Source organism: Neltuma alba, unplaced genomic scaffold (assembly GCF_004799145.2).
Source record: "Neltuma alba isolate B1F8T4 unplaced genomic scaffold, ASM479914v2 tig00011304_pilon, whole genome shotgun sequence".
Lineage (NCBI taxonomy): Eukaryota > Viridiplantae > Streptophyta > Magnoliopsida > Fabales > Fabaceae > Neltuma > Neltuma alba.
Genome location: NW_021636013.1, coordinates 394,326 through 416,177, shown reverse-complemented (window position 1 = coordinate 416,177; position 21,852 = coordinate 394,326). Strand labels below are relative to the sequence as shown.

At 35.4% G+C, this 21,852-nt stretch overlaps 1 protein-coding gene across 1 annotated transcript; it reads left to right on the top strand.

Moving 5' to 3' along the window:
* Positions 1–313: 313 nt before the first annotated feature.
* On the top strand, positions 314–20,114 carry LOC114711687 (callose synthase 7). The gene is made up of 42 exons (XM_028896104.1): positions 314–628; positions 949–1,049; positions 1,318–1,430; positions 1,565–1,652; positions 1,751–1,861; positions 1,974–2,135; positions 2,950–3,036; positions 3,149–3,261; positions 3,458–3,581; positions 4,091–4,225; positions 4,318–4,394; positions 4,498–4,585; positions 5,220–5,345; positions 5,438–5,555; positions 5,681–6,012; positions 6,119–6,171; positions 6,782–6,842; positions 8,598–8,682; positions 8,770–8,819; positions 8,938–9,024; positions 9,274–9,378; positions 9,757–9,851; positions 9,937–10,018; positions 10,115–10,278; positions 10,595–10,718; positions 11,135–11,238; positions 11,337–11,457; positions 11,542–11,693; positions 12,137–12,246; positions 12,328–12,450; positions 12,535–12,603; positions 12,703–12,889; positions 12,982–13,093; positions 13,868–13,990; positions 14,074–14,192; positions 14,810–14,893; positions 15,794–15,906; positions 15,981–16,210; positions 17,537–18,334; positions 18,424–18,474; positions 19,051–19,236; positions 19,786–20,114. The coding sequence occupies exons 1-42, from the start codon at positions 415–417 to the stop codon at positions 20,029–20,031; spliced, it is 5,823 nt and encodes a 1,940-aa protein (XP_028751937.1). The 5' UTR covers positions 314–414; the 3' UTR covers positions 20,032–20,114.
* Positions 20,115–21,852: the final 1,738 nt, after the last annotated feature.

Sequence of the window (21,852 nt, the reverse complement as noted above, 5' to 3'; positions counted from 1 at the left end):
GTGCCGATTATAAGTCATACTACCTTTGGCTGCTTCCTCGAAAAAGCACATTGAAGGTTCATCGTTCATTTGATTATCAGTTTCCTTTCGTTAAAAAGCAGAAGCACTCACTGCAACAACACAACCCAGACCAGCACACGTACCATTGTTGCTCTGATTTTCCATTCAAAACCCTTTTGCCTTTCCTCAATTTTATAACTCTAAAGCTTCTTCCTTTGGCCCACCCCGCGATCAAAAGTTCGTAATCTATCCTACCCAATCTGCCTTTCTTTTTCCCCTCTACAAAAAACCAATGTTGCCTTTCACTTCATCAGACTCGAATGCTGGGTTTAAGCATTTGGGTACTTGTGAAATTTTCTGGGTAAAAACTGAAGAAACAAATTTTGTACTGGTGGTGGTGGGATTGTTGGCGAAATGGCGAGCACGAGTGGCACAAAGGGTGTTGTGCCCAGTGTCCCTCGGCTGCCTTCCCGGCGGATGACACGGCTGCCGACGAGTGATGTGGAGTTGTTGGATGAGAAGGGTGCTACTGACAGTGAATCTGTGCCATCTTCCCTTGCAGTTATTGTTCCAATCCTCCGTGCAGCCAATGAAATTGAGGAGGAAAATCCCAGAGTTGCTTATCTTTGTGAGTGTTTGAACGCATCTTCTTTTACTTTGCTCATGGGCAGATAGCCTTTCTATTAAAACATTACTTTGCCTTTGTTCCCTACGATTAAGCGCTACAATTTCCTTTTACTTGTATTAAAAAGTTTTGCTTTCTGTTTATGAATTAAGTTGGTGATTACTTAATTTTCAATGTTGTCTTCTTAAAAATTCAAACTAGTCAATGAAAACTGTCATCTATATTAATGTTGCACATGAAGTATAGTTTGTTTTCGGTTCTTCAAAGTTTTGAGTGACTATATAGGACATTAATAATATTAATTTCTTTTGTTTGTTTAATAGGCCGCTTCCATGCATTTGAGAAGACTCATATAATGGATCCAACATCAAGTGGGCGTGGTGTTCGTCAATTCAAGACTTTTATGTTGCACAGACTGCAAAGAGTAGATTACTAATCTTGTTTGCTTGCAATTTCCTTTTTTTTTTTTTTTCCTCCCCCTGTTTAGGTTTTTATTTTCTTACTTCTTATTGGTGTCTATGAGCACCTAGCAAAGATTTCTGTCCTATGGATTTATATTTTAACCAGTCTAATTAATATTCTTTTGCTTTTTTAGTTTTTAATCAGGAAAATCGTTAGCATCAGACAAGAATTATAACTGCAGTTATTTCTCAATTTCTCTTGGAACTTTAAAAAAAATATATTGATTGCAGGAAGGGGAATATACTAAACAGTTTAGTAAAAGAAGTGATACCAGAGAATTGCAGTGGTACTATCAAACATTCTATGAGCAACATGTCCGGGGTGGTGAATTTACAAAGAAACCGTGAGGCTTCATCTTAAATTCTGCTCCTGCAAGTTCTGTCAATGATAGCTTTTTTTTCCTTTTTTTTTTTTTGCTTGGAAATGAGTGATGCCATTAATTTACCTTGTCTTATTCTTCTCATATTGCTATTGAAGAGAGGAGATGGACAAGATTCTTCAGATTGCCTCTGTATTGTATGATGTTCTGATGGCAATGGTACCTCCAAAAGATATTGAAAATAAGGTTCGATTTTCTTGATTAGATTACTATGAGTTTATTTTGAGGGTACTTTCTATTCATTGTAAGGACCCTGAATAAGGATTTCCTTGTTTCATCACTAGACAAAAGAATATGCAATGGATGTTGAGAAGAAAAGGGGACAATGTGAAAACTATAACATTCTTCCACTGTATGCTGTTGGTGTTAAACCAGCAATCATGGAAGTTTCTGAGGTTTGTATGTTTGAAAGTTCATGCAATGACAGTTTTATCTCTGCTGATATGATACTCTTCCTGAAATTTAACTTTTTCCTGTGACTATCTTTTATTTCTTCTGAAAATATAGATCCAAGCAGCACTTAATGCTCTTCGCAATCTGGAAAATCTTCCATTGCCTATAATTCATTCAAGAAATGATTCCTCTCCTGGTGCTTCTAGAATCCCAATGGAGAGATTTAAAGAAATTAATGACGTACTTGACTGGCTGTCTTCTATTTTTGGGTTTCAGGTAATAAATATTTTTCGTACTCCTCTGGTTTTATTTATAAGACACTTCCAACATGTTTCACACAGAACAATGAAAACCTTAAACTGCATTAACTTTTCATTAAAATATAGCAACTTTCCAGCTTTACCCCTATTTAATATATACTCTTTTTAAAAATAATAACTATCTACACTGTAATAAATGAAGGACAATATGGTACATTCATTGTAAAAATTTAATGAAGTGACTTATAAATAGGACCAAAGAAAACCTTTTCTCTCTGTCCTATAAATAGGACCAAAGGAGTATTTGTTTCTTTTCCTAGGTTCTTCTAAGATTGAAGTTGAGCTGGTTAATTATGTAGGAGAGAGTTAGGGCCATATATCTTTCTTTCTTTCTAATGAAAGAACAAAACATCAATAGGAAACAAGAGATAATAACTTTTCAAATGAATCACTTATTTATCAATGTCATCCGTCATCTAAGCACTATCTATTTTCATCTCAAGAGTCATTGAAATTTTGCGATGGATCATAGGATCATAGGCTTTTTACGATTAACTTGTTTACTGCTTCAAAATTGTGAACCTGATTCAATCATAAAAGCTAAACTTTTGTGTCTTCTTTACAGACACTCTCTCCATTTAAAATTATGAGGCATTTTCAACTAATTTACACCCCCAGTAAATCAGTTAATGTCATTAAAAAATACATATTCCTTTCATGTTTACCCTCATTTAATATGGTGTCTCACATGGGAAATACAAGTTATTTTTGTGCTAGAAACTTCTAGTGACTTGTCTGACCAAATCTCTCTTTTCTTTTTGGACATGAAGAAAGGAAATGTGGCAAATCAACGAGAGCACCTAATATTATTACTTGCCAACATTGATATAAGGAACACAAAACCTGAATTTCATGAGGTGAATTAATGATTCTCGCTAACAGCTTCATTTTCTCTAGTTTTCTCATTCTTAAATCTCTATTATGTATTAGATTGCTATATAATATCATACTTTTATGTTTGATTTGAAGACTAATGAGAGATTCTTGCGGCTTCATGAAAATACTGTACCACATTTACTGGATAAAATGTTCAAGAATTACTATTCATGGTGTAATCATGTGCGCTGTAAACCCAATCTTAGGTATGTGAATTTATTATTGGGGGATTGTTATTTGAAGTCTATGAGACGTTTCTTGTAATAAGCTTTAATCGTGTTTTAGAAACAAGGGCGGCTTGTATAATTTTCCTTTGTGCAATTTCTTTTCTTTTCTTTTGTTTTTTGTTTTTTTTTTTTTGGGATAACGTTGCCAAAATTTTGCTTACTTTTGCTACCACAGGTTTCCAGAAGATGGTGACAAACAACAGCTAGAGCTGATATGCATAGCTCTTTATCTTCTTATTTGGGGAGAAGCTTCAAACATTCGCTTTATGCCTGAATGTCTTTGCTACATTTTTCATCATGTGAGTTTTTTTTTTTTTAATTCATATTTATATGGTGAGCCTTGCATCAAGCACATGTTCTAATACTCAGTGATTTATACATAAGTATGTTATGTAAAAACGTTTCTTGTGTTTCGTTTATTACACTATCATATATAGCTACGTTGCTGAAAACATTTTGACTTTGAAATTGTTCTTCTTAGAGCATATGAAATATTAAAGTTAAGAAAGACATCTTACCTTAGCCAAGTTAACCCTTCTATAAACCGTACCAGATTCAATATTCCTGGTGTAATGATGTGACTATCAACTGCATGTAACTGTTAGAAAGTTCCCCCCACAGCATTCCTCTTCCTTGTAAGACTCTAGTACAATAGTATTTTGCAAGACTAGTAATTAACCGGTGTAGATAGCTACTAGGTTATCACAGATTTTTTTTTTCCCTTCCCCCTTTTGCTTGAGATTGAAAAATGCAAGTTCTTTAATCAATGAAATTATGATATAGCTCTTGATTACTTTTTTGGTCAAAGATGTGCTGTCATGTCTATGATATTCTACAAAGTAATGTCCATCCTGCGAGTGGGGAGAATGGCAAAGGAAAAGCTCCAGGTGAAGAAACCTTTCTGAGGGATGTTATAACTCCTATTTATAATGTTTTAGCAAAGGTGAGTTTGATACAGTAATAATTGTATTAATTTTGCTACATTCTTATGAAACATGTGTGCCTGAAACTCTTACTCTGAATTTAATGAAACAGGAAGCTCAAAGGAACAACCAGGGCAAGGCCAGCCATTCCAAGTGGAGAAATTATGATGATCTGAATGAATACTTTTGGTAAATGTTTTAATGAGTTTATAATTATTTCAATGTTGAAAACAACACTAAAACCCTTTTGTTATCGATGTTTTACAAGATGTCCAACTCTATGTTTTCCTAGGTCTGACAAATGCTTTAAGCTGGGGTGGCCAATGGACCCAAAAGCAGATTTTTTCAGGAATTCAGCTGAGTCACTGCCAGTAAATGAGGTCTCTCTTTATGCCTTTCCCCTTATCTTCCTTATTTCAAGAGTTGTGGTTTTGAACTTCCAAATGCTAGTCTCACGAAGCTGTTCTTGTATATGAAACTGCTTAATAGGAATGATTTTAAATGAGTATATATATCTTCTACTCCTTCATGGTGTGTTGATATTTTCCACATGTTATGAAATGCTTTATTTATGTGGCTTTGTGTCAATATGCAAGTGTCAAACTTCTGCGCTTCTGTATGGTGACCTTTCTACAGCGAGCTTTGTTCACTACTAATCTTGCCACTGAGAATAATGAAATTGTAGACTAGAAATAAGAAATAGATGGTCAAATACATTGATTAGCTTTCTTTCTTTAAGAAATTGTCAAAAAGAAATTAAGTAAATTCTATTCCTTAGCTATTGGATGAATCATCTTTTTAAATGGTATTGAAACATATTTCATGTGGTTCATGTTTCAAAGTTTATTTGCCAATCTATACAGTTATATTTCTTTTTCCATGACTGTCTCCAGAATTCAGGAAATTTTCTTTGTTAAGAGGGGAAAAAAATTGTATTTTCATTTCCTTGTTCTTGGTCTCAGTCGTTTTTTATTCCTGAAATATCTGTTGTTGAATATCAAATGCCAATGTTAGGGTCCTAACCAAGCTAGCACTGGAGCTGGAAAGAAGCCCAAAACAAATTTTGTGGAAGTTCGTACATATTGGAGCCTCTATCGGAGTTTTGATCGAATGTGGATCTTCTTTATCTTGGCTTTACAAGTAATCTCAATCCATGATGGTTGGAATTATGATATAGCTTTCAAATTTCAACAAAAGAAGTTTGTGTCATTTGTGAAGATACTGCTTTTCAGGCCATGATTATTGTTGCATGGAGTTCCTTGGGACCTTTTGCTATGTTTTATGATGCAGATGTCTTCAGAAGTATTATGAGCATATTCATTACACATGCCATTCTCAATTTTCTGCAAGGTGCTTGATTCTATGTGCTTGAAATTTTCTGTGCTTTATGTTGGGTGGGAATAAGTGCTAATGGACTGCTTGCTATTATTGTTAGTGTTACCATTCAAACCACTTCTCATAACTTCTATTTGCAGCTTCTTTGGATATTATTCTGACTTGGAATGCCTTGAAGAATATGAAAATTTCCCAGTTGCTATGGTATCTTCTGAAATTTGTTGCCGCAGCTGTTTGGTTTGTTGTTTTGCCAGTCAGCTATTCTAGTTCTCTTCAGAATCCATCAGGGCTTCTAAAATCCTTAACCAGTTGGGCTGGGGATTGGGGGAACCAGTCACTATATACGTATGTTGTTGTGATTTACTTACTGCCAAACATTGTGGCTGTAATACTATTTTTCCTTCCACCCATACGGAGAAAGCTGGAGCACTCAAATGTGCGAATTGTTACCCTTCTGATGTGGTGGGCTCAGGTAAACAAGACCAGCATTTGCTAGACTTACAGCTTGCTAGGTGATTGAATTAATTCTTCTATGTCTCTAATATGTTTTCTCTTCATGAACATCAACCTTTCTTCAGCCAGAACTGTATGTGGGTAGGGGTTTGCATGAGGACTTGTTATCACTACTGAAGTAAGTGAAAAACTTTGGTAACTTTTTATTTAATCACCCGATTTTATGTGGTAATTGGCTTCCATCTGTGTTTAGCAAGAAATTATTTTTAGATGATTGGATAATTAATAAGAATGATACAGAGAATTCCAATTTTAAATTGGCTAGATTTTCAGTCTCAGTTATGTACATGGTGATAAATGTATCTTTAATTGCAATTTACTGTGCTGGTGAATGTATCTTTGATTGCAATTTCCACAATGTTTATGACCTGTTTGGTAAGCAGGAGGAAAGTGACTCTCTCACTCTTGCATGTGCGATTTTGCTATCTTCTTATATTTATAACTGAATGCTCTCTAACATTATTTTTTAAAGTAGGGACATGAGGATCTTTTCCATTATCAAAATTATTTTTATATTAGATCATCCATTCCATTATGTGTCAGTCACTACATACATATTGGTGTTGTCTTCAATTTTGAGCACTCATATTTCTCATGTTCACTTTTTTCTCATGTGAAAAGTATTCCTGCTAGGTTTTTGTTATTAAACAAAACGTTTCAATCATTGGCACAATTGAATCTTCTAAAAGTTCCTCTTTAATTTTGCATCAACATGTCTATTGTGGCAGGTACACCCTGTTTTGGATCCTGCTTCTAATTAGCAAGCTAGCATTTAGCTACTATGTGGAGGTAAAGTCTCTAGGTCAATTATATGTGGCTTTGCTATATCATTTACATTTTTAAAATGTCACACCTGAGTTTCTTGTTGACAAAGTGATAATGTTACTCTAAATGCATATTGAAAAACCTCAGTTGCTTTGCACACCACTATGCACATAAATCTCTCATTGCCGCTCTCCCTTGGTCCCACATGTGGGCTCTTTTTGCCACATATGGTCAGCCTCTGCTTGACACTGCCTTTTCTTATTTTCCTGGTCCAAATGGATTTTCTTGCCATAAGAGAAGAAAAATAAAAAAAATAGAGGGGAAAAAGGAAGATAGGGCTGACAGAAATGGAGGGAAGAGAAAAGTATATGAGAAAGGTTGTCAACATGTCTTCCCTCAATTGATTCCTTAACTCTAGCTCTTTTAATTACCTTCCATATTAGACCCATGATTCTAGGAAGTACACCGTGGTTATTATGCTTAATTAGTTGAAACCATTATTCTTCATTAAACAAAAATAATAAATTAGGAGAAAAATAGAGCAGTAATAATTTCAAAACTAAAATAAATGAGGATGCTTCTTTGTTTGTTCCATGGGCTTGCTGCTGGATTGTGACTAGTGCAAACTTGCCTTTCTCCTGATGATCTTATATAACACAGAAGAGCTCTAAACTTTTTTCCAATAGTTAAGAGTATAATATAGCCGAAGTCATGATTTATCAATAATTAAGATTTTTTTTATAATTCTAGAGTAAAATACATTAACCTCTCTTTTATTTAACCTAAATTACAAAAACTTCCCTCTTATTTTGAAAACATGCATGGACCTCCTTAAAACTAAAAATATTATGTTTCAGAATCGTTTTAGAATATTCTTTAACTGTATTGCTGTTCAGACTAAAATTTATGTTTTCAAAATACAGGGATTGTCTACGTAATTGATGCAAAATAGATGGGTGGTTAGAGTATTTTACTCATAATTTTATAATTATATTAATATGCAAGTTATAAATCTTAAAAGTTGTAGAGGAATTTAAATAAAATGATGCGAAGTCATAGTTTTTGGTTCCTGCAGATTAGTCAACTTGGGTCAAGGCCCCTGTAATTTTTCATTGAGGAATCAGTCCTTAGAATCATGGCTGACTTTGGTCAATGTCCTTAGAGATGACGTGCACTGATGTGGCAATGATGTAGTGTAACAATAGGGACTTTGGACCACCTTTTAAGACTAAGAGCAAAAACCCCCATAATAAAATATTATAGCATTCCTTTCCAACTAAATACAACTATTCACGCATTTCCCCAAAAATTTTTGTCTTCTTCCTGCACAATTACATACTGAATCAATATAAATTAATCCCTATTTTCTGGGCAAACTCAAATCTGCCCGAAGATTCCCAATAACTTGTCCCAAAGCAAAGTAACCACAGTACAATGTAAGAACAACTGAACAAACTGTATAGTTATTTTAGAAATAGTCCTATGCAAGGAACACTTGTTAGAGAAAAGAGGAAAGAATCCTATTTGGCCTTCAAATTTGTAGCATATCATTGGTATTTATTCTGTTGAGTGCCAATGTCCTACACAAGAAACAAAGATGGACCCTTCAGTTGTAAACTAAGGGATCAGAGATAGAAATCAACAAATTATTCCCTCATAGTGTAAATTGTTGAGATCTTGCCATCATGTTGCTTGCAGTTTCTTCATTGTCCTTTATGTGTGTGACTATGTATCAACAACTTAATTTTCTCATTGCTCTACAAAACTATTTTTTCATAGATATTGCCCCTTGTTGGACCCACAAAATTAATCATGGAGATGCCTATAGATAACTTCCAGTGGCATGAATTCTTTCCAGAAAATGGTAACATTGTACTGCATATTCTCATTATCTATACTGTAGTTTCTGCGGATATAGTTGGCATCAGCTCACACTATGCAAATTCTACAGATACTCATAATATTTTTGTTGTCATTGCAATATGGGCTCCAATTATACTGGTGAGTTGGGTAAAACGGAATTTCTTGGGTCACTGACTTTACCTTGATCTATTGCATTGGCTTCTACTTCTTATCTTCATGAAGTCATGCCTTTATTATACATTTCATTAATATCTAGGTTTACTTTATGGATACTCAAATATGGTATGCCATTTACTCTGCTCTACTTGGCGGGATTATTGGAGCCTTTCATCATTTGGGTGAGGTTAGTGGATTTTAATGTTTTCTTTGTTGTTCATTTTGCTCCTCCAAAAAAATTTCCTCTCTCTCTCTCTCTCTCTCACACACACGCGCGCGCGCGCGCACACATATTTGCACTTCAAACAGATGTTCTGTGCATGCTTTTACTTTTCAAAATATCTATAAATTGCTTTTATTGTGGTAATAAGGTTATATTACTGGTGGTAAAAACTTTTCTGTTGATTATCTCCTTGGGGCATTTTTAATCTCTTAGATAAGGACACTTGGGATGCTGCGCTCCAGATTTGAATCTATACCATCAGCTTTCAGTCAGTGCTTCCTGCCCGGAAGTAACAGTGAGACTAAGCCAGAGGATATGGTACTGAACTTCATATTTACAATTTCAGAAACCTTGTATGTGACGCGATTATTTGACCCACATGATCCTTGTAATTATTTAGTTAATCATGCAAGACATTTAACTCTACTTGTTACATTCCCTACGTACTGCTTTTTTAACGGTTCTCATATTATATATACATGTAAAATTATAGTCATTTGCATGCATTAGCAGCGATATTATACATAACACTATCGCTCAAGCTGAGAGAGAGTGAGAGAACTTGCGTAATATCCCATGACTTATGAGTGTAGAAAAATTGCCATTATGTCATTAGATATAGAAGGATTCGCTGACTTATTTGTTTTGTTTTTTTTTTTTTTTTTATATGAGGCTAAAGAATACTTTTTGTTTCAGATTGAATCAAATGAACGCAGAAATATCGCATGCTTCTCTCAGGTCTGGAATGAGTTTATAAACTCCATGAGAGATGAAGACCTGATCAGCAATAGGTCCAAATTATTTACTTAATGCTCCTTACAGCTGATGCATGGATTTCAAGATTCTGATTATTATTTTTATCTTTAAATTGTGCAGGGATAGAGATCTGTTGCTTGTCCCCTACCGCTCAAGTCATGTTTCTGTAATCCAGTGGCCCCCATTTTTGCTTGCTAGTAAGGTATATGTTGTGAATGAATCTGTATAATTTTTTTTTTTTTTGGCTGAATTCCCGTGACTTTTACTTATTTCCTTTTTTTCCTTTCATACATGATAGATTCCCATAGCACTAGACATGGCAAAAGATTACAAGGGGAAGGATGACGCTGAGTTATTTAAAAAGATTAAGAGTGATGAGTACATGTATTCAGCAGTCATTGAATGCTATGAGACACTCAGGAGACTTATATATCACCTCCTGCTAGATGGAGAAGATAAGGAGTAAGTAAGAAGCAATTTGATAGTCTTCCTCACCCTGCCTTCCATCCCCAGCTTAGAAAATTGAGAATTATTGAAAGAGACCATGGGGTGATGATGTTTAAGAAAAACGAACTATCATAGGTTTAACTACACTCATGGTTAATTGATCTTTCACTACATTTTTCAGCCCATGGATCTTTTTCTATCTTTTCTCTCAATCAAATTGTATGCTATTTGTGATGAATGAGTTGAGAGAGAGGAAACTTGCTCGTGCCCCCTGCTTGCCCATATATTTTCTGCTTATAGAGTCCTTTGTGGTTGGATGGCCATGAAACAGGGTTGTGAAAAAAATATGTCAGAGAGTTGAAAGCAGCATAGAACAGCACACATTTGTCAAAGAATTCAAAATGCATGGCTTGCCCTTACTCAGTGAGAAGTTGGAGAAATTCCTAACTCTAATGGTATCTTGTTTCCATTTTATGTTTTTTTACATGTCTGATTCTTACTCCCTCTGTTCCAAAATGCAAGTCCTTTTCTCCAAGATTTTCCTAGTCCAAAATATAAGTCCCATTTGGTAATATCTAGCGTATTAGATTTTTCTTTCCCTTGGTTTACCCTTTTATGTATATAATTTTTTTTCCATTAAAATTAATGTCATCTTTGAATTTAATAAATGTTGTTTTGGAAGGTGTTATAATTTTTTGACAAATTTGATGAGTTAACTTCCATTTGACTTCCTTTGCTGGGCTGTGCGTTGGTAGGTAAACTAGACTTGTATTTTGGACCATAGGGAGTATCATACTTCTCAAAATCATATGCAAGGCATTTTAGAGCAAAGTTCAAAGCTTACAAACATTGATATTTATTCCATTGACAGCAAACTGATGATCACAAAATTGAGTCATTGAGGCCCCAGATAGTCAATGTAATGCAGGATATAGTGGAAATTATTGTCCGGGATGTTATGGTTGATGACGATTCGTAAGTATGAAAATGTTTCATAATAATGCATTATTTCCTTTTAACATTAATATGATTGTCCACCCATTTATGCCATTGGCTTGGCTTTGCTCTTTCAGAATCCTGCATGCTTCCCACCGTAATATTGTAGATGATAGTATCGTAGATAATGACGTGAAAGGACAGAGGTTTGTCAATATTAACATTTTACTTGCACTAGACAAGTCATGGAAGGAAAAGGTAGGTCGTGACAACCACGCTTAACTGGTCACATTCCATTATTATTTGTGCATGCCTCTTGATACCTTCGTTCCCTCTCTATAGGTTATTAGGCTTCATTTGCTTTTAACCGTCAAGGAGTCTGCCATAAATGTGCCGCAAAATCTGGATGCTCGTCGGCGTATTACATTCTTTGCAAATTCTTTATTTATGAATATGCCAAAGGCTCCCAAAGTGCAGGACATGCTGTCTTTCAGGTTGGTCGCTGTGATAGACTAATGTATTGGAGTAAATTACAATATACATGCAGCCAGAAGATAGATACTTTATGTCCAAAATGTGTTGTTTTCCAAAAGGGCAGTTTTGGGAGCTGCTTTTTTCCCCAGTTACAAAGGTGGCGTAAGGCCTTGGGGAAAAGGAAAGTGACGAGGTAGGGATCAAACCCAGTGCCTCTGGTCCCCCAAGAATCAAGCTGCCAACTGCTATAATCAATTAAAAGAGAAAAGTAACTATTATGCTTACCATTTTTTTAATTATTGTTTGTGACTATAATGGCTGTCTTTCCCAATATACCTATTATTTAAAAAGTCATGTGCCCTTATCTACAGTTTATCAAGTCTCCCGAAGATATAGATGGTTGTTTTGCTTTTTCACCTCTTGCTTCTGTGATGTGGAACTTTTCTGAGCTTTTCTTTTTTAGTGTTCTTACCCCATATTACAAAGAGGATGTGTTGTATTCTGACGAGGAACTCAATAAAGAAAATGAAGATGGGATTTCAATTTTATTTTACTTAAAGAAGATATATCCCGGTGAGTCTTCTGTTGATTTGCTCCCTTGTCCTTTTTAACACTTACTAGTTGTGCTCATTGTACTTCCTAAATGCACCGTAGATGAATGGACCAATTTCCACGAAAGACTTGAAGATCTAAAACATTATTATCCTGGAGAAGTAGATGAGGGTGAGTTAACACGTCAGTGGGCATCTTGCAGAGGGCAGACACTCTATCGAACAGGTTAATATCATAGTGTATATATAGCTTTCTTTGTTAGATTTTTATGTACATCTCTATTTATTTTAATTCCGTTTCTTTTTCTAGTAAGAGGAATGATGTACTATAGGCAAGCTCTGAACCTTCAATGCTTTCTACAATATGCCGAAGACAATGGTTAGTTTCCTATTATGTCTGCTTTTTGTTTTTTCAAAATCAAATTCCAAAATGTGGCAGAAGCAATCCATTTATAAGTGAAATATGTTCCTCGTGCAGCCATCTTTGGTCGCTACAGGACTGTAGATTTCAGTGAAGATCAGAGAAACTCTTTGGATCGTGCCCAAGCTTGGGCTGATTTAAAGTTCACCTATGTTGTTTCATGTCAGATCTATGGTTCTCAAAAGAAATCAACAAATTCCCGAGACAGAAGCTGCTATAATAATATTCTCAATCTTATGTTAACGTGAGTCAATGTAATCATTTGGAGAATTGTAAATAGTTGCATAATATATGATATCCATGGCATCCACAATAAAAATGTAAGTTGCCATGCAGAAATCCGGCTCTTCGCGTCGCTTACATTGATGAAAAGGAAGAGATAGTGGATAAGGAAACTCAGAAAATTTATTACTCTGTTCTTGTCAAAGGAGGGGACAAGTATGATGAGGTATGGACAAAATAATTTAGTTTGATGTTTCCTCATGATTTCTGCTTTATGCAATTTTTCTAAAAGAAGTTATGTGACAAGTCATTGTGAAGTGGGGAATGAGATTACCGAACAGTATCCTTGGGGATCTCATTTTTCTAATAGAGGCATGTAATTTGGTTCTGTGGCTATTCTACGGGTATAATTTGGTTCTTTTAGTGTCATGTTTCTTCCGGTCCTTAAATGTCCTTGATAGAGTCAACCTTTTTAGCCAGACCTATAAAAGGAAAGTCAAGAGACACTAAAGATAGTTGACTGAAGGGTAGGGTGGCTATAGACTGTGGCAACTTAGTAGGTCTCTTTTGGTTAACTTTTACCGTTGCTTATATTAGGAGAAAAGCCTTCTTAGGGGGATACGAGGTTTTCTTTTTTGGAGTGTGATACACTTGTGAGGACTGGTGCTCCCAGGGGCCAGTTGGACCTTGCTTAGGCTTGGTTGGTTCTTCATTTCGATTGCTGAGTTTGTATTGGGGAATAGGATTTTGATCTGAATCATTGAGAGTCCATTGTAACACTGATTCAGTTATTTTGTCATTAATATCAAAATCTCAGTATTTCCCTACTTCCTTGTGTTGTTTCTCTATTGTTTTGCTCGGTCATTGGACTATATTTTCTGGGTCCTATCAGTCCTCATTATTCTGATCCATCTGTGATGGTTGATGATTAACTGAATGTCAATGTCCTTATTTGTAATCATGTGACTCTAGTATAAATGATTTTCCGTTGCATTATTAGGAAATATATCGGATCAAGCTTCCTGGTTCTCCCACAGCGATTGGTGAAGGGAAGCCTGAAAACCAAAATCATGCTATTATATTTACACGTGGAGAAGCTTTGCAGACCATAGACATGAATCAGGTAGCTTTGCTTGGGATATAAATGTAGGATGCATTTGATGCTCTGTAATTCAGTCTGCTTACTGTCATATTCTCTTTTATAAGGACAACTACTATGAAGAAGCTTTCAAAATGAGAAATCTATTGGAGGAATTCCATAGAAATCACAGTGGGCAGCGGAAACCCTCCATATTGGGTCTAAGGGAGCATATATTTACTGGAAGGTCAGCCCTGTGACAATGTATTCAATATCAGTTGAATAAGCCTTTTTTTCCCCCTTTTTCCCTCTCTATGGGGGGTGGGGGGTGTTTAACCCTAAAACCTGTATTCTGTGGTTAGTGACGAAAACCACTTGAAATGTTTAAGTTATCAAGTGAAAGCCCATTATTAGTTCTTTTAGTTTATTTGGCATGCCCAATAACGTAAAATCCCTTTGGGCTTGAAATGCGGACAAGACACTGGATTGCTGTGCTTATGTGGGAAATTTTAATTAAGAGATCTGGGTAGCAACAAGGTACGGTCTCTAGACCATTTGATCCTGGAGTCTTTAACCAATGGTAAGGATAACTCTAGTTAAAAAACGCAAGTTATAAAGTGAAAATTTATGATTGGCTTCATGATATTGATACAGTCACTGACAAAAAGGACGAGGGAAATAGTTCTTGATGATTTCATTGAGAGTTTGCTTGAAGTATTTATTTTAAAAAAAGGGAAAATAAATGCTAGAAGACAAATTGCTAAACTAAAGGGATAGAATCCATGATCTTATGTTTGCATCCTACTGTCAGCTAATAATTACATAATCAAATAATTATGATATCTACAATATCTTATTTTGCAGTGTTTCATCACTTGCTTGGTTCATGTCAAACCAAGAGACGAGCTTTGTGACCATTGGCCAACGAGTATTAGCAAATCTTCTAAGGTTGGTACTGGTATGCTTGTCCATAACTATGAATGTCATGTTGCATGTAGTTCATAATATGGAATGAAGGTTCTTGAGTATTTGTCCTTGGCTATCTCCTATCCCTTTATCATCTTCTTTCTTTTCCACTTGATCTGCCCAAAAGGGGGGTGGTACTTGCAAGTATATCTTGGCATTTCCCCACTTCTCCATTTCTTTTTTCTCCTTTATTTATCTTGAGTCTCTATTGTCAGGAAACCATTGAACTACGCAACCTAAAAGCTTGTGATGTTAGGGCATTGCAAAAGCATGATTTTCTATCTCTCTGGAATGGCTCTTTGGGCAAAAGCCCTCTGGACTGACACCCTGTCAACGGATTTGTTGCTATTTTTTTTCCTGAAATTAAATTAAATCAAATACGAGAATGGAGATATGGAAAATCTAACCCTTAACACTTGGTTAAAGATGATTTATTAGCAATTCAACAAATCATTATCAGAGATATATATACGTGTTAAAACAATCTCCGGGCATTCCTCTTGTAGATTTGTTGTCCTAACTTTGGGACTGGAGGACTTTTATCCGTTTTTTCTTCTTTGATTGAAGTAACTTATCCATAAATAATCTACAAAAGTCATTACTTTAGAAGGACATTATTTCTTTTCATTTTCTCTCTTTTCTTTCTTTTATAAATTATTACTTTCATTAGGGGACATTGAAGAACCACAACTAACTTTTGTGGATTCAACTACTAATTGATTTAATCTAGTTCCATCAGAAAAATGATAAAGTATAAGGGAAATTTTGAAAAATTTTAGATCAACGATGTGACAGGATATGCAAGAGTCTAATGCTTTTTTTCCTTGTTGAATATTATTTGAGTCTTCATTGTTTGAGTTTTCTATATTGCTTAATTTACAGGGTACGATTCCATTATGGACATCCTGATATATTTGACAGAATCTTCCACATAACAAGAGGCGGCATCAGTAAAGCTTCAAAAGTTATAAACTTAAGCGAGGATGTTTTTGCAGGTATTTCAAGGTTCAGCAGAAATTGTCTGATTGATGGATGGAACGTGTAAGACTAATTATTCTTATATTGTTAGGGTTCAATTCAACTCTTCGTGGAGGACTTATCACACATCATGAATACATCCAAGTAGGTAAGGCACGTGATGTAGGCATGAATCAGATATCACTATTTGAGGCTAAGCTTGCAAATGGAAATGGAGAGCAAACACTCAGCCGTGATGTTTATCGGCTTGGACGACGGTTTGACTTCTACAGAATGTTATCCTTCTACTTCACAACAGTTGGTTTCTATTTCAGCAGCATGGTAATCAATTTAAGTCATTATGGGAAGTCTTTTATTTGATGGCTATTACTAATAGGAGGTTGCCTTTTTTGGCCACATAACATGTTGCTTGAATAGATTAACTGAGGACTTGTGATTGGACCGTCTTGTGATTTTGAGATGAATTTAAGTCCAATTATTCTGAAGTAAGGTCCACCATGATATAGACGATACAGATGACTTAGTGAACCCCGAAGGTATTTGCTATTTAGTTCAAGAACAACATAGGGAAGAAATTTTTTGAAGAACCCAATCATTTGATCATGAGTCGGAAAAATGTCCACTTATCTATCATTTTTATTGGAGAATATGACCACATAAAACTGCACATATATTTTACCACACAGGAAACTTCTCAGTAGGAATGGTATGAAACAGATAATCGAAGGATATTTTGGTAATTTCTTATCATGCTGACGGAGCCCAACCAAATAGATAGAAATCTAACACGGAATTTAATCCAATACCCAAATAGTATGAAAAAACAGAGTTACAGTAGAAAATAAGCTACTGGAAAGTATAGGAAGACACTCACACTCAGAACTTACACTGAAAACAGAATAGAAAATGAAGAAAGGAGCCCTTCTCTCCTAACCTGGTGTTCGGAAGACCCGGCACTCTCCTTTACTAAACGGCAATCTGCTCACATCCTCACAATCCTCCACGCCCCAAACCTCCCCAATCCCAGTAGTACACTTTCTCTCACGCAGCTCACCACACTCATGATCCAAAAGACGCTCACAGCTGTGATACCCTTTCCCGTCCCTTTGGCCAGGCCTTCATACACTCTTTTGTCTTTTCCCTCTTGCCACAGTCCATTAACAACCTAGGCCCTGAAGCTACAGGTTTACGACGAGCACTTAACCATGGCTGTCAAGACGCCTGTATAGCCACTTCATATATTGACCTCATACCAAATATTTATAACTAATAATAAATGAGGTTCATTCATGTTGATATCAGGATCACTTGAGACAGTGTTCGCTGCCTGAGTATGTTGAGGGTGGACCAAATTTATATTGCCCGTCAAAATCAATTCACTCATGTGGGCTTATGTATGAAAACGACGCAGCTTAAATTGAAGGGTGTTTAAGATAACCTACTTAACCTTTGAGTGGTGTTATTGGATACCACCGAAATGACACACACACACACACGAAAAGTGTAGTTTACAAATCATGATAGATGCAATGTAGACCCAACTAGGTGGAACTAAAAAGATATTCAGAAAACAGAGAACCCTGCTTTCATGAATTAAATGGTGGCTAGACAAATGGTTGTATTTGAATGTCATAATATTTTTTTCAGATGAGCGTGTGGATTGTCTATTTGTTCTTGTATGGACGTTTATACATGGCTTTGAGTGGGGTTGAAAGACAAATACTTCAGAGTCCAAACATGATTCAGAACATAGCCCTTGAAAAGGCCTTGGCAACCCAGTCTGTCTTTCAGTTGGGCTTACTGCTGGTACTACCCATGGTTATGGAAACCGGCTTGGAGAAGGGTTTTCGCACAGCCTTGGGTGATTTTATCATCATGCAGCTCCAGCAGGCCTCCGTCTTCTTTACCTTCCATCTAGGAACCAAGTCACATTATTATGGAAGAACTCTCTTGCATGGAGGCTCTAAATACAGATCAACTGGTCGGGGGTTTGTTGTATTCCATGCAAGATTTGCTGATAACTACAGGTTGTACTCAAGAAGTCATTTTGTGAAGGGCCTGGAGATTCTCTTACTTTTGATTGTATGTGACGTCTACGAGATGTCATATCGTAGCTCAAACGTTTATATGTTTGTCACATTCTCAATGTGGTTTTTGGCCACTTCATGGTTGTTTGCTCCTTTTTTGTTCAATCCCTCTGGCTTTGATTGGCAAAAAACAGTGGATGATTGGTCAGATTGGAAGAGGTGGATGGGGAACCGTGGTGGTATTGGTATCCCACCTGACAAAAGTTGGGAATCTTGGTGGGATAAAGAAAATGAACACCTGAAATACTCGCATTTCAGGGGAAAAGTACTTGAGATAATTCTTGCATTTCGCTTCTTTGTGTACCAATATGGAATCATTTACCACCTGGATGTAGCTCATCACAGCAAAAGTTTGCTGGTACAAAACTCAATTATGTGTTCTTCAGTCATATCAATAACTGCTAGGTTTAAATGGCTCCATCTCACAACTTGGACTTTTCCTTACAGGTCTTTGGACTTTCTTGGATTGTTTTGGTTGCTGTTCTTGTTGTTTTGAAGGTATGCAAATGCTATTTATAGATCAGAGCTAATTGCTTTCCAATGTCTGAGACCTCTAATCATAGTCTTCATGCAAAGTGGAGTAAAATTTGAAAGATGAGCGAGTTGGCTTGTTCATGGCCAAAAGATCGATGACATCAATTTGATCCTTTAATCATTTTTTAACGTCACATGAATTTATAAGCTTCATTTTTATATCAAATAAGTCCTTTTATTGTTTTTTGCGTTATCCTATATCTTCCCATTTATGATATACTTCACAGTTATAGACAGTGCCTCAACACGGAGATCATAAAGGGTTGTATCAAGAAATGTTAAATCTGATTTGATAGAATGAAGGAATATGTAAAACTGAGAATTTGTGTATTGAGGTGATGTAAAATGTGATTGAAGAAGCAAACTGATTTGGGACATGATTATCCTCATAATTCAAATTTAAGATGTAAAGTAGGGCCTTCTTTTTTAATCAGAGAAGCACTTAGAACTGCCATTATGCGTTCTGAGGTTTTCTTACTTGTCTAATACGTATTTGCATTTGGTCTGCTGTTATTTTCATAAATCCGATGTGGCTGTCAGATGGTATCCATGGGCAGACAAAGATTCGGCACAGACTTTCAGCTCATGTTTCGTGTTCTTAAGGCACTTCTCTTTCTTGGCTTCATGTCAGTAATGACTGTATTATTTGTGGTCTGTGGGCTCACCATGAATGATCTATTTGCTGCAATCCTTGCCTTCATGCCCTCTGGATGGGCTATTATTCTGGTGAGTTAAATCTATACCTTACCCAAAGCACTATCTAAGAATATCTTATTGCTTTTTATGTTTAACTAGTTAATCTTCGATGTCTCCTGGGCCAATTGAAGTTTTATTGCTTTATATTGCATGTGCTTCCTGTGATCAAACCAAGCCAAGGGGCAATACCATTGCATGGGATATAGTTGTTCCTTTCCTGGGGAACATCTGCCTTCTAGAAAGTAATTGGCTTCACCTCTGATGAAATAAAAATTACTGGAAGTTAAATATTAACTTTTTAACTGGTGTAGTGTGGACAGAACTTAGAGAACAATGCATTTTTCTCAGAAGAAGCATTTCCAGGTCTGCATGCCACTTTTGTCCTTGAACCTTTTGACATGAAGTAACTATACACATATCTCTGAAATCTAAGGAATGAGTCGCGCTATTTATAAATTGGAAATAATAACGCATGGTTTGTTATATTATGATTTAATTAAATATTCTCAAAACTTGGAAATAACTTTTCTGTTTTGCACTCCAAACCACTGAGGTGTGTTTTCTTGTTGAACTGTGAAGATTGCACAAGCATGCAGGGGATTGTTGAAGGAATCTGTAGTGTGGGATTCAGTGAAGGAGCTATCCAGAGCATATGAATACGTAATGGGATTCATCATCTTCATGCCTGTTGCTGTATTGTCATGGTTCCCATTTGTATCAGAGTTCCAAACAAGGTTGTTGTTCAATCAAGCATTCAGCAGAGGGCTACAGATTTCAATGATTCTTGCCGGAAAGAAGGAGAAGGACCCTGATAAATCAGCATGAGGTTGATTAGCTAGCTGAGTTTTTCACCCCCTTTTGCCAACAAGTTAGCTGAGTTAGTCTTCGGCTACTTATCTACTCTGTATATATAAAGTCGAATCTTATCAATGCTCTATAGAAAGTTATGTTTCATTTGATAGAAGGATTATTTTTGGGAAAAAAATGAAGAGAAATGTAAGGTGGAATGAAAGAGAAAATGAGATAGAAATATGTAAACAACAACGGTAGTACTATTGTATATAGTAATCTTATCATATTTCTAATATTTGCTGCAAATTTTCCAATGTTAACACTATTCCATCATTTACCAAATGTAATTTTCAGGCATTGTCATTGCCATGGTATTCCTACTCCCATTCCAACCATTTCTTAGGTGCTCTACATTTGGGTACTTTCGTCTTTTCCTACTCATCCTTGATTCTTAAATAGTTAAATATACAGTAGAGTTAAGGTGCAAATTTATTCCAAAAGCTTTTACCCTACCCTGGAAATTTTTTTTGGGTTCAATATTTTCCCAAAAATTTTAAATTATAGCAATTTTACATCCTATCGTTAAAAAACTAACATTGCTATTAAAATATTAATATTGGCTATTAATATTTTTAACGGTATGGAGTAAAATTGTTAGGGATTTAAACTTTTCTAAGCGCCTGATATTCTTAAGTAAAAGGTTTCGAAATAAATTTATACCTAAACCCTGTATTAGACGGATTTAGTTTGCTTAGTTAACTTATTTTCGTAAGTTTCAATATTTCTGTTTCTGCCGTAACTCAATAATAAACCCACTAAAAGTGTTTCTAAACCTAACATGATTGATTGAATTGAAATTGTATGCGTAATCTTTTTTTGGTGGGTGTTTTTAATTAACTCCTCTTTAAATTTTAATTGACTCAATAAAAATTGGATACATAATTTATTTTAATAAATAGATTGTAGGGATAAATTGATAGTATTTCAGACCTAAAGAACACTATAAATATTTAAAAAATACTAACAACTAGCAACTTTATTTTTTACATTATATAGGTGACGTCAAAAATAGATAAAAAATGATACATACATATAATTTTTTTTTTAAAATCAAAGACGGAGTTCCTTACAAAAGGCCACCAATACAAAGCAAGACCTGGTATTCTCTCTCAACCTCCCCTACCACAATATGACAATATGTCCCAACAAAGGTGGAGACCATGAATTATGCCAAGTAGTTCTGCAATCATTGGTTGCACAAAGGTATGTTTATAGCTGAATCTGACTAGCCATTGGTCATGACTGCTCTAAACAGCACCTCCATATCCATTTCTGCCATCCTGCAAGATTGAACCATCTACTTTTAATTTAACGAAATCATGTCAAACTTGAGGCGTGAAGTCTTTCCCTAGGCGGAGACTAGAATAAAACTTGCAATTCATCATCAAGTCTTTATTTATATCATGTATGTTTTACCTGCAATCTTTATTGTTTTTTTATTTTTTTTAATACCACCCTCTGTTTTTTATACAAAAGTTAGATGATTTATTAAAATTAAAAAAATTAGTTAAGTCATTTAGTTATAATAAATCGATATTTTCTTTTGCTAAAATATTCTTATTAATTATATATATTAAAACTATTCTTGATGAAAATCTCATAGGGTTACTTCGAAAAAAATAAATAAATATCGTAAATAAAATATATTGAAATCTTATATTTAGAATAAAATTGAATTTCCAACTAGTTGGAGGTGTAAGTTATCCACATTATTATCAAATTCGTGAGTTGACTCTATAAGTTTAACATTTTTACATTTTTCACTTGCAAAATCATGTCGACTTATTGTTAAAC

Coding starts and splice junctions, on each gene's coding strand:
- LOC114711687 (XM_028896104.1), top strand. CDS start 415: ATGGCGAGCACGAGTGGCACAAAGGGTGTTGTGCCCAGTGTCCCTCGG. Junction 9,379..9,756: donor AGACTAAGCCAGAGGATATG/GTACTGAACTTC, acceptor TTTTTGTTTCAG/ATTGAATCAAATGAACGCAG. Junction 13,991..14,073: donor AGACCATAGACATGAATCAG/GTAGCTTTGCTT, acceptor CTCTTTTATAAG/GACAACTACTATGAAGAAGC.